This window comes from Phaethon aethereus, assembly GCF_964289735.1.
Source record: "Phaethon aethereus genome assembly, chromosome: 3".
NCBI classification, from domain to species: Eukaryota; Metazoa; Chordata; class Aves; order Phaethontiformes; family Phaethontidae; genus Phaethon; species Phaethon aethereus.
In genome coordinates, this window is record NC_138576.1 from 84,270,005 (window position 1) to 84,282,928 (window position 12,924).

At 41.9% G+C, this 12,924-nt stretch overlaps 1 protein-coding gene across 1 annotated transcript; it reads left to right on the forward strand.

Moving 5' to 3' along the window:
* Positions 1 to 1,281: 1,281 nt before the first annotated feature.
* MAP10 (microtubule associated protein 10) lies at positions 1,282 to 3,699 on the forward strand (the record flags this gene model as incomplete). Its single annotated transcript, XM_081997197.1, has 1 exon — positions 1,282 to 3,699. The coding sequence occupies one exon, from the start codon at positions 1,282 to 1,284 to the stop codon at positions 3,697 to 3,699; it is 2,418 nt and encodes an 805-aa protein (XP_081853323.1).
* Between the last annotated feature and the right edge of the window lie 9,225 nt (positions 3,700 to 12,924).

Below are 12,924 nucleotides of genomic sequence, written 5' to 3' on the forward strand. Positions count from 1 at the left end.
TTCTAAAAAGTTATTGTGATTTGGCAGGGGATGAAAAGGGGAAAAAAAGGAGGGAATAAAAAGAAAAAATGGAGAGAGGATTGGTCTTTCTTTTAGTTATTTCCCTGGTGGTAAATGGTGAGGGTGTACTGCAACTTTAACTAAACACCATCAGTTTAGGATACATCATTTTAGAGTCAACTTACTGACTGAACAAAAATAATTTTCCTCCCAGCTCCGCAAGTACTTGCTGTGCCTGTGGCAAGGAGACTCTGGTGTAAGGGAAAGGCAGTCAGAGAGGGAAGGGCACTCTCTTCGCCAGGCAGGAGGCAAGGAGTGAAATTCTCTACAAGGGTGTCTACCACAACTCCTTGTTTACAAGCAGACAGGAGAGAAAACAGGAATTTATCAATGCACGTCCAAGACTCTCAGGCATTAGAGATGGAGACATTAAATATGACACGGTGATGTTTACAGCTGGAGACATTAAATATGACAAGGTGACATTTACAGCTGATTAGAAAAAAATAATTACTGCAGAACCACCGTTTTAAAAATCTCAGATATGTACAGGCCCTTATCTGTGGAAAGACTCTTCAGCACACAGCGCTTGGCACAGACCTCGATATTTCTCCTGGGCTGGGAAGAGGTTGCAAAGATGCAGGAAACAGTGTAATGTCCCTCCCTGCCTCCACAAGCACTCCTGTTGACAGATGGAGCACAGCACCCCATCCCACCCCGGCTCCTGTGGCTGTTACCCGTGATCCAGGGTGGGGAAACCACTACCAGGGCCTTGGCTGCTGCGAGGGCAGGGGCACGGCAGCAGTCACCACACTACGAAGGGCGCTTGTGAGCAGACATCAGGGAGCACCTGGTTTCCACCTGACGCGTCTGGTGCATCCCACTCGGCCTACCACCGCAGCTTCGCACCAGGGCAGGCTGCAACATGGCTGCCGCGAGACCCCCCGCTGGGGGCACACATGTGGTCACGGAGCACTGCTCATCTCCCCACCCGTGGCATCAGGGGCTACGTATCCCCTCAGAGCCCACGGGCCCGTGCTAGCCCTGCGCTGCAAGGGAGTGGCGGGTAGGGGTTCCCGTGCCTGCCCCGGGACGCCAACGTCCACTCGGGACAGACTACAACTCCCAGAGTGCTTTGCAAAGGAGCGTTGCTGCGGGCAACGGTGGTAGGACCAACGACTCGTTGGGGAGGCTGAACGCCCTCTCCGCCGCGCTCCTCTCGCGAGAGAGCTGGCGGCCTCACCTTACACTTCTCGCGAGATGTGGGGCTTGGCGGCCGCGATGGCGGCGGGGACAGGGGGTGCGGAGGGCCTGTTCGCGCTGGAGCTGCTGGTGGAGGCGGTGCGGGTGGCGGCGCCGGGCCCCGCGCTGCGCCCGGTCGTGGCGCTGCGCGTCCTGGACTTCCCTACCCTTCTGCTGCGCCCCGCCGCCGCCGCGCCTCCCCTGCAGCCGGGGCGGGCCTTCCCCTTCGGCCGCGGCAAGCGTTGCCTCTTCCGCTGGCGCCGAGGTTCGCTCTGCGCCGCGCTCCGCCGCCGGCCGCTCCGCGCCCTGCTCCTGGCTCTGCCCGCCGGGCTCGTCCCGGGGTCCCCTCGCCTCCTCGGCAGCTGTTGCGTCTCCCTGGCCCCCGCCGCCGCCGAGCTGCTGCAGCAGCCCGGGGCACCTGCGTCCTGCGGCCGCCGCGGCCGCTTCCCGCTGTGGGACTCCGCGGGCCGCCCTGTCGGGGAGCTGGTCTTGGGCTACCGCCTCACTAGCCTGGAGGCCGGCGAGGAGCCGCCCCCGACGAGTCCGGCCAGACCCCGTACTGCCACGCCGCCCGCTGCCTCCCCTGAGCCGGGGCTCGGGGACAAGGATGGCGAGGAGCTGGGTGGCAACATTTTTTGCCCACCCGTCCTATATTACAGCCGCGAGCCTGCTGAGCCTCATCTGCCACCAGCAGCAGCAGCTGTGGGGAAATGGGTGCGTGTCGGGGTCTGGACACCGCAGGAGCAAGATGACGGCCAGAACCCCCCACGTACCAGTGCTGGGCCCTCAGTGTTGCACCCCGGCAGCCCTCGACAGCTCCACAACACCCTGGGGCAGCTGCCACTACTTAGTGCCTTGCTGGCCGAGCTGTCAGTGCTTGCCCGTGGTGCTATGCCTGCTGCTGTCCACCCCCCTCTGGCCTGGCTCTACCAGGCCCCGGGGGCTGGTGGCATGGCCTCCCAGCCTCCCAGCCACTCCTCTGCCCTTCAGCCTGCAGAGGCACCTGTAGGGCCAGGTGGGAGCAGTGGAGCTGCCAGCCCTCGAGTCAAGCAAGGCCGGCAAGAGGCCACCTCACCAGGGTCTTCTCAGCCTGGGAAAGGACCTAAGAAAGCTGTACCCCAGGGAGAGACAGGCTCTGAAAGGAACTGCAAAACTAAGGAAAACAGACCTCCCAGAAGGAAACTGTTGTATGGGCTGACAAATACTCTGAGGTTACGGCTGCAGCGGACCAACCCTGATAAGCTGATAATTCATGAAAGGAGGGAGCAGTACAGAAAAAAGCAAATGGAGATGCTGAAGGAGAGAAGCCCTTTATCCAAAAGAAAGCTGCTGAGAAATGCTGGAGAACAGGATGTGGTTTCTTACAGGCATTGTAGCAAGGGAGACAGATCAAAGCAGAATAATCAGTTTGACAAAACTGTTGAGACTTCATTACAAAACACTGCTCTTGCAGAGTACATTTCTGTGACAGGATATGTGTCCCCTGACCTGCAGAAACAGGCTATTGCAAGTCTATCGAAGAATGATGAAAATGAAAGCAAGGAATGTCCATGCAAAGTAACTACAGCCCCCTTACTGGAGGAAATGGTATTAAAATCTGCTCACAAGGAAAAGTATGCAAAAGCCCAACTCCCAGCAGCTTTCCCATCAGATGCTAATGCAAAGGGAAGTAATGAGGAAGCAATACACTTAATTCACTGTAAAACCACAGAGCATGATGATGCATCTGTTGTAAGTGATCATAAACCAAGCCTCAGCAGGAGCATTGAAACCTCTGAATTCATATACTCAGATGACTTCATTGCTAGTGCTGAGAATACAGTTTATTCAGAAGATTTCACCAGTTCTGAGTGTACAGGCAGAGAGTCGGAAGCTCTTGACAGCAGTCCTGAACCTCTGTGGCTTGAAAGCCCAAAGCAAGATTGGTCAGTTACAGAGCCAGAATCCAGCAGGTCCAGAATTTCAAAGACAAGTCAAAGAGCTGAAAGTAGTTCAGATCTTCAGCCAGTTCCTTCAGTTTCATCCCCAGTCCAGTCTTTGAAGAGAATCCATGACTTAAAAAACAGCAAGAGAACTAGTGGTGAACCTGTTGATTCACTTAATGATACCTCCATTTGGGCAAGGTTATTGGATGAAGAGCAGGAAGCCCGACAGATCACTAAGGAAGAGAACAGGGGTGATCAGCATATTAAACAAGTGTCTACACTGAGAAGCAAACAAGTTAGCTCTGATACTGGTCTGAACATAGGAAAGGGGCAGACCTCTGCAGAAAAAAGCCAGTCAGTAACTCAGGTTAGCTCTTACTTGCCATCTAATGTGTCTGATCTTGAATTTCGCATCCTGGAAAACAGCATGTCAGATGAAGATGATGATTTTCTGGGAAAACTATGTGTTCCTAATCAATACAAAGACATCAGTGAACTTGTAATAAACAAACTTCCAGGATACACAATGTAATTACAAGTTTTCACTGTCTGGATTAAGATACGATATTTAAACTTTATAAGGTCTGTTACATTTAGCTGCTATATGTACAAGTTAACTTAAGACTGTATCATGCACATTTAATACATTGGTGAATTTACTTACGAGGTTTTTAAAATAAACTAGTATGAGTATCTTACGAGTGGCTCTTAAGTGGTACCTCTGGCATGACTTCAGTGTTAGTATTTTAATACAAAACTAATGCAAACAGCACAAGAAACATAACTTATTGTCAAAAGCAGAAGACAGAAGCCACACATGCAGTCAGTACCCACCAAACTTGTTCAGGGTAGAAGTAATAACATACTACAGAAACAGTCAAGTACAAAATACATTTCTAACTGAACATTTAAGTTTTTATCCCTCATGAAAATAGTTTCATGCTTCATTTTCATTACAAATAGTTACTTAAAATATACAGTCACAGCCAGTAATGGCACAGACTTTATCAGCTAATCTGTGTAATGATCTATTTGTTTCATTGCTGTACCACTAAATATAGTGACCAGAACTGGATGAGCCCTTTTAGAGTTTCTTAGGTTGAAGTTTCTCATTTAAGTCAGATTTTCACAATTTATTATAAAATAGTATAAGAATTATTGATGACAGTAAATCTATATAATCTGGGAGAGCTTTGAGAGGTTGATGGAAGTTACTTGACCTTGAAGACTAAGGGTGTGCAAAGAGTAGAGAAGAGTGCAGTAATTTTCAACGCTTCACAACTCCCTGATTGCATTCTCTGACACTGGGGAAAGGGAGGGGGTCAGCACCCACAGTCTAGAAGCTTTGAACAAACGAGTGTATTACATCATCATTTAAGATTTGAAGATACTGAAGAATTTACCATGTCCACTGTTCTGTTACATTGGTTGAACTACCATTTCGTGCTCGCTTTTGATTTCTGGTTTGGTTTTTATGACTTCCAGTTTGATCACTGAACTTAATGTCTTTTGATTAACTACTGAGGTTTTTTAGAATCCATATCCATGTTACAAATTTCAAAGAGGTTCTTTGACTTGAATCTGAAGAGAGCTCAAAATTCCTGCCTTAGTTTTTAGGTCTCTCTTGTCCCCCTTGTTTCCACTCTCTTTGAGTAGTTCGTCTCCTTTGCCAGCTTTACATTCCTAACCATCTCATCATTTAGGACATTTATCCTCAGGGTTAAATGACAGATTTACCAACTCCACTTTTCCTTATAATTTACAGTCTGACTTCTTTCCTCAACTTTTTAATTTCCCACTGTAGTTCTCCATGTACTTACTGCAAGAGCGTGTGTTTACACTTTAACATCTTGGAGGAATTTTTGTATTTCCATCCTACTATGTGTTTATTTTGTAGGAATGACAGTACCTTTCCTATTTAAAGTACTAACATCTGTAAGGATTATTCAAGTTTCTGATGTTGACTTCTGAGAACACCACTACTAATATTTGTAATATAAAGGTAAGAAGCTGAACCCATATATCAAAGCAATCTCTGGCCAGAGCATTTCTTAAATGTTATTTAGGGTGCTTCTGTTTCATCAGCTCCAATTCCAGACCAAAATATATTTTTTCTTCTAATGCCATGGACTTCTTTGATTCAGACTGTCATTTATACATGGCAGTAATTCTGATTTTATTGATGGAATAAGATCTTGCAGTTCTCATGGGCAAAACTCTTACTAAAATACAAAGCTGCCCAACCATTTTTACTGTGCGGCTGTTTAAATGAGTTGCTAACACTAAGAGTCCACAATTTGAAGATCATTACTTAAGAAAAGTTTATTTTAAATATAAAGTTTATTTTCAATCCTAAATGGCTTGAAACTCAAGTGCAAATTCCCAGTCATTTTTCTATCCCCATCCCATTTTCACTTTTCAATTTTCAGAGGAGATACGGTAGGAACAATATTTCTTTTTTTTAAATGATGAAACGATTTTCCTTTCAGCTAATTTTATTTGGGATAACATTTCTAATGTTTATTGTGTAATAGAGTTTATAATTTTATTAGGAGAATGATGAAAATGACAGAAAATGCATACTAGGAAGACAATGGGAGATATTACATAAGAACAGAATGTCGGCGCCCATACCTATATGTTTTAGTTTGGTTTTGTCTTTTAAAATATAGACTCAAGGTAGTTATTATTGCATAGAGAGGTTACAGATTGTTTCTACCCTCCGGGATAATAATATTTTTAGATATTATGTATGCTGTTGTGAGAGTAAACAAAATTTTACTTAATATTTAAACAGCAATTCTCAGTCATCAAAAATGGGAAAGAATTTTGTGTCACTGATTTATCATTTAAAACTCATAAACCAATATATTGGCAGGAAGTACCTGCTAAGGACAAGAAGATTCTATATGTCAACCCAACAGAGCAAAACACAGATATTTACTGTCAGTATAAAATAAAATAAAATAAAATAAAATAAAATAAAATAAAATAAAATAAAATAAAATAAAATAAAATAATGGCAGCAACAAATTCCCTCTTGTACAAATCCTATGATAATCTACACTCAACTACATTATACTAGCTAGCCAATTTTGTCATTATAACTTGCATCCTGTACCCCTGTGATCAAGTTGTTAACGTCAAAGGTTTAGTAAGAGGTTTCTCTGCTTTAATGGAAGCATTACACTAATTTTTCATAAAGACATAATTTCTAAATTGTAAGGGCTAAATTGCATGGATTATGTTTGTGCAGGGGACATGGCAATATGCTGGGAAAAGCAAATAATAGTAGCATATCCCCATAAACACGGTCTCTCTTACAGATTTGTTATGTGCTTGATGGAGCCAATGGCTAGTCACAACTCAAAATGTCACAAAACCAAAATATTTACTAAAAGCTCCCTAATTTCCCATAGCCCTTGGAGATTTCATATATAATCATATTTTGACTGAATTTGCTGTAGTTTTCATTTTTGTCTCATCGACTCATTAACTAAAAATTTCCTTGCTCTGCACTATTAAGCAGTAAACTATACTTCAAGTTTTACGTTGTTGTTAGTTACACTTTAAACTTTACTACAGTGAAATTAAAATGTGAGAAGTAATTACCTACCTTTATTGTAGATTCTCACTAAACAAAGCCATCTAGCTTCTTACTTTTGACTTGTTACTTTAGCAACTGATCTTTGCTTTAAATCTGTATGATATTCTAGAAATAAGGTGGATGCATGTTCAAAATCATAGTTTTATTCCTTAAGATAAGGGTGGTTAAATCAGCTCAAATAAAATTGATCTTAATGTTTCACCACAAGTCCCAAACCGAAAAACCCTTAGATATACACATGAATTCTTTTCAGAATTTATGACCCTAAACCAAGTTTGCTATCACTGTCTTTGAAACAGTTATTTCAGCATACTATTTATTAAAATACATTTAGATAGCCAGTACTATATAAGTCATGGTGCGATGGGAAGAACAGGATACCAAATACTGACAGTTTGTGTCACTTTGCCTCTTCTACTGTGACATTTTCCTGATGTTAAGTAGTTTGGATCAGACTTATTACTCAGTCAGCAGCTAGGAACATTTTTAAGAAGTCCCAGCCAGGCATGTTTCCTCCACTTCATTTTTTATTCCGCATCTTTCGGTACTCTGATTAGATGACACAGTTTCTTTTCTGTTTGTGATTTCTCTGATGATAGTTCCTACTGCCTATTTTACAATTTGTAACCCTTTCATCATTTTCGAAGTCCTTTTCCTCAGTTTTCTGAAATTACACCCAGCCTTGTAACTGTGCGACTGAATTTTTTGACTTAATTACTCATTCTTACTACTTTCATTTTTCTAGGTCCGAGTATTTTATGATGCCTGGTATTGTAATAGTTTTGTTTCTCTTTGTGTAAGTGCTGCTCGGAGTTAAATGCTAGTCATTATTTGGGATTTCTCAGCGTTTGTCACCAGCATCTGCTTTACTGCTTGCTCAGCTTCGATTGTCTAGAAAGGAGTCAAATCATTTAATCTCTACATTCACATCCTTAAAAGGTTTTGTTGACTTCTATATGCAGGATCTTCACCAGCTCCTGTGAAATGTAACACTACTCATTCAGAGCTGCAGAATGACCATCCAAGACTGTGAGCATTTGCTTGTGCTTATCAGACATCTCTACCCTCTCCCAAACCCTGCCTTTAATCCTTTTCTGAAGTTTTGATTTCCAAACTAACCTTTCTTTTAAGATGAGGCCATCTCTGTGAGAACAGATGCTGGCTTTAATTTAACATGCATTTAGAGCTAATGGCAATCACATCTGCTATAGCTAATGTTTGGTACCAGCTAGCTGCTTCCTCCCTTTTAGTTACTATACTGTTTGATTTTAATTTCAGTTCACATTCAGATTCTTCCCTCATTTTAATTGCCTTGTATGTATGCAGTTCTGTTATGTTGAAGTCACACAGAGCAGCTGCAGCTTCACTGCCTTTTTCTTGTTTTCTTGTTTGGCATTGACGTTCACCTGTATTAAACTGTTTTTGTTTTGTTTTGGCATTTATGATTTCACTTGTCTGAATTTTAGATGACAATTGTAATGTAAACCTCCCCCAACTTTACAGAATTGCTTTCGTTTTCCCAGAAGGGTAGTCAGTGTTCTCTGTTGGTTTCTAGAGGATGAATTTGAATGTCTCCTGCTGGAGAAAACAGTATTAATCTTCAGTTCTGCAGAGACCTCTGCAAGTGATTCACTTACCAATTGTTTAAAATAACATGGCCTGCTTGAGGAAATCTTTAAATAACAGCTGAGATACACATTACTCCTAACTAAATTCACATTTAAAGATTGATTCAAGTACAGTTAATAAAAAAAAAAACAAAACTGAACTAAAATGTTAAGTAAAAAACCCTTCAGATGTCTTTTATATATATTTATTCTAATCACAGACTTTTTCAAACATTTGAGGTGATAGCCTACTAGATTTCTTTCATATATTGCAGTATCTGAGCTAAATCAGCTAAGAATTTCTCTTACATTCTAATGGTTCTCAACGTATCCATTAACAGAAGGTAGCAGGTTTTCAAAAGGAAGTAAAGGTATTTGCATAGTCAAATCCCCTGAAATTCCACGGGAATTAGTCACCTGAAAAAAAGGTCGCACTATGGAAACCCATGACAAGGGGTCTAACAGTATTATCTCTTGGAATGCAAAAATGTTTTTGAAAGAAGATAAGTCGTGCTTCAACAAATATTTTCAGAGCCATTTGGAAAGTTTAGTGGTATCATGATTGAAAGAAACTCCCTTGGTGTCAAGGAAATTCCAGCTCTTTTTCTCTTGTTTTTAACTGTTGGCAGATTCAGTATTTTTCGTGTCCCTTATGCTTATGTACTAAGAGTATACAACCTTAGACTCTCCCCTAAATTTCAATGCCACCATGCAGTCATGCCTATTATTCCTCACAGTGTCTCCAGAACCTTATTTCAGGGACATGTCCCCTCCACCCCAAATAGCTGTTGTGCTTTTCACCTTGATGCCTTGCCTGTTCCAGCTTCTCCTCATCACGTATTTCATGCCATCTCTAGACCTCAGCTTGCCCTACTTATCATTCAAAAAAATCTTCAAATGCTTCTCGGACACCTTCACTGGCTTGTTCTCACCTTTGATATCAAACTGAAGCTCTGCCCATTGTCAGCTGGGCTCTGCATGGTTTATTCCCTTCCTGCTTCCATGCACCTTAGTTTCCTACTCTGTGCCCATTTCTATGTAACTCTTAACTTCTTCCATTCTCAAAAAAAATATATAAAAAATCTGGAAATTACTGTACATCTGTGTTTCCTTCCTTCACCTCAGTCCTGCTCTTTCTGCCTGTGGGTAGCTGCATTGCTTAGAGTTCTCATCCACAGGAACATGCCAGACATAGAATTTAAGACAGAAACCACCAGATCATGGTCTGTCCTTCTCTATATTGCAGTCCTTAACATTTCATCTGCTCACTCCTGACTGCTAGTGTCAACACCGGGATATAACTATACTAACTATAATGCTGATCAAAATTTAATGGCATATGTCATGAAGGAAACTCTTCAGGAAACATGGTCAAACCTTGCTAACCTAGAACACAATATAAGGGAAGCTCTGATAAACTATGATATGCGGTTTTAATTTTCATATCCATAACTCTAACAAGACTTGGCAATAGATTTACTGTATGTACGAGAATCTGGTTTCTGATTCATTGCCATAATTCACAGCCATTGCTGTACTCTTCTGAAAAACAATTAACAGCCTTTTGATTGTTTCAAGTCTCTCATCTCCTACTGCTCCCATAATGCTACTTCACAGCCCTCCAAACATTGTGCAGTTGTATTTGTAAAGTGGAATAGATGCATAGGGTTTCTTCAAAACAAGCATCTAACTAGTTGTTCAGGGTCCTTCAATAGAAGGGCAAGAATCTGAGAGCAAGGTACTTCAGTACATTTCCTATATATCCATTTTTAATAAAAAAACATTGGAGCAGATTCACCATTATCGAAACCTTTCATCAACAGGAAATTCAGTTCATTTTCAATGAGAGCAGCAGATTTGCTAACTCACTGCTTCCATGGTATTCATCACTGTTACAACACCACTTTTTAATTGCAACCTTTTTCCAAATTTTTAGCTGTTGATTAAATTCTGTCAAATTACACGCGTGCTGTGTGAATTTAGTTTGGGTTGATACAGTCAAGGGCTGCATTGAGGAAAGCAGTAATTGTAATAAAGTCCTAACTGAAATTTGCCAAAGAAACATCCTTTGTCTGCTGCTGGCATCACATTTATATGTCCAGAACAATGAGTCATGGGCAAACTTAGAGATGTTTGGTGTCAAGCTGGGGGTTAAGTTCCAGATGTTCCTCTGAAACTTTATTTGCTTCTTTTGAAGTCTAAAATGGAACTGAAATTTTGTTTCCCCAGTCTCTATGAGATTTCTAACAAACCAAAGGAAAAACAAAGGAAAAACAAAAACTAATTTTCTAGAAAGTGCCCCTGTCTTCTTAAACACACACCTAACCTAGGCACAGGAAAGCTATTCAAGGAATGTTTACAGAAACCATTTGAGAAATACTTCTAAGCACTTTCCCATTCCACTTAACATCCCAAATAATTTGACAACAGCTTCCTTTACTGTATTTGTTACTTTTACTTCTGATCTCAATAGGAAGAACTGTGAAGATATGCATTTTGTTTTGGTTTGAGTTTAGCAATAGTGTAGATCCCAGCAGTCCTGCTTTTACTGGAGCCATCTCACACAGGCGTGCCAATAGTTCCACAACTGGAGTAAATACCAAAGTTATGGATCAGATGTACAGCATAAAGCAGAGTAAAGCCATACTGATGCAATACTAACAACAGGAGTTTGCTCCCTGTACTCCAGGTCAAAGAAAGTATGTCTTTCTGGAACAGCCCCACAGGTGTTGCATTTTGACCTTCAGGACATTAAGATGAAGACAGGGAAGAGTAGGAAAGAGGGAGTAAGTTTTAGGGACGAGTCCCTCTTGGAGGGACCCTGGTTTCATTTGCTTCTCCCCTGGCTAATTTAAGCATCTCAACTGGTCTCTCAATTGCCTTCCTGATCGCACAAGGAAGAGTTTATCTTTTAAGACAATATGGATAAAAACTACTTGTATATCAAAAATGGCATCTTGGGTTGGACTCTTAAAATGAGTAAAAGCCCATCCCTGCACAAAACACCACAACTTGCTGATCTTTTCTCTTTTCAGTTTGGGAGTAGTTCTGGACAGAGTTAAAAACAAGCAGTACACACAGAAGCACACGCACCACCAAACACCCTTTGCCACCCCAATTAAAGACAACAGAGTAAAGCAAAAACAACGGAAGTAGCAAAGAGGAAAGCCCTGCCACTTGAAGTTTAGAAATTGCAATAAAGCCACCAGTGGTGACAGGGATTACTTACTCTCTCTTTTTTCATCATCTTCCTGTCAGCTGTTGGGGAATATCAACAAGACTTTTAGGCACATCTGGAGGTAACTGCAAAAATGTCTCTTGATGCAAATAAGTTGCTCAAATGCATCAGCTAGGAAACTGCCCGTCTCCAGTTCTGCAAGTGGTCAGGAAATCCTTCAGGCACCATATCATCTGTTATTACACTCTATTTTCCAAAAGCTGTTTGTGATTGTCCTCAATTCCTATGTCTAAGTAGGCAACTGGTTCTGTCATTTAGTACCGTGCTTGTTACTCCTGAAAAGACCTAAATAATTATGTCCATTTCTGCATGAAAGGACCCTCTTGCCGTTTACTCAGAGTAGGCCAGATTCCTGCTCTTACAAGAATCCTCTGCAACAGCTTTACCTCCTACTGCTTCATTATCCCACATGCAGTCACAGGACCAGCTACAAGGAAAAGGCCAAGCTACCACTTCTTCAAGTACATGACCAAAAGGGAAAAGACCTCCATGGAACACAGGCAGACAGGGAAGCAGGGTCCAACCCATATCTGCAACTTTAATGGGCTTCAGTGATTGTCCTCCCTTTCTGCCCTGGATAGGCCTGCCCCGCTGCAGTGAGGTCATGACACACGCTTTTTCTACACCCAGCACAGTGAGTGTATTTCCCAGCCCAAAAGGTCCTGAGCAAGAGTTGGAGAAGTATGAAGTGTGTTGATGCGCATCCTCCCAGTATGTATCCTTTCTTGCCTTTCATAAACCTCCGATGGTCGGCACGTTTTCTCCCATTTGATTGTCCTGTTAACATCTCCTACTCTAACTAACTTCCCCATTTGGGTATCCCATCCCATATCCTGGAAGGCATTTGCCTCAGGATAAGTGTTACTTAACGTTGCACATACTGATATGATGAGACAGTGTGACTTGAATTACCTCCCTGATTGGATCACAGCTTTTACAATCTCAGAAATTCTGATTTTTTAATAAGAACCCACTAGTTTATTGTGGTTAAAAAGCTGTTAGAGTCTTATTGATGATTTAGAAAACAAAACAACAACAAAAACCTCCCAACTTTAGGAGTTCCCTGTGGAAGTTTATTACTTTACACTGTTTAATAAATACTGAAGCAATTATTTTTACATTATTTAAACAATAAGATATGTATATTAAAAATATGCAAAGTACATGTAGCAGTTGTCCCAGTAACATTAGCACAAATGTCTGCTGCAATCCAGCACAAAATAGGTGGACATAACAGTTAGGAACCATCTGGTGACCTGGCACTTGCTGGTACAGGAATGAAATTTCAATTAAGTTTTATTACCA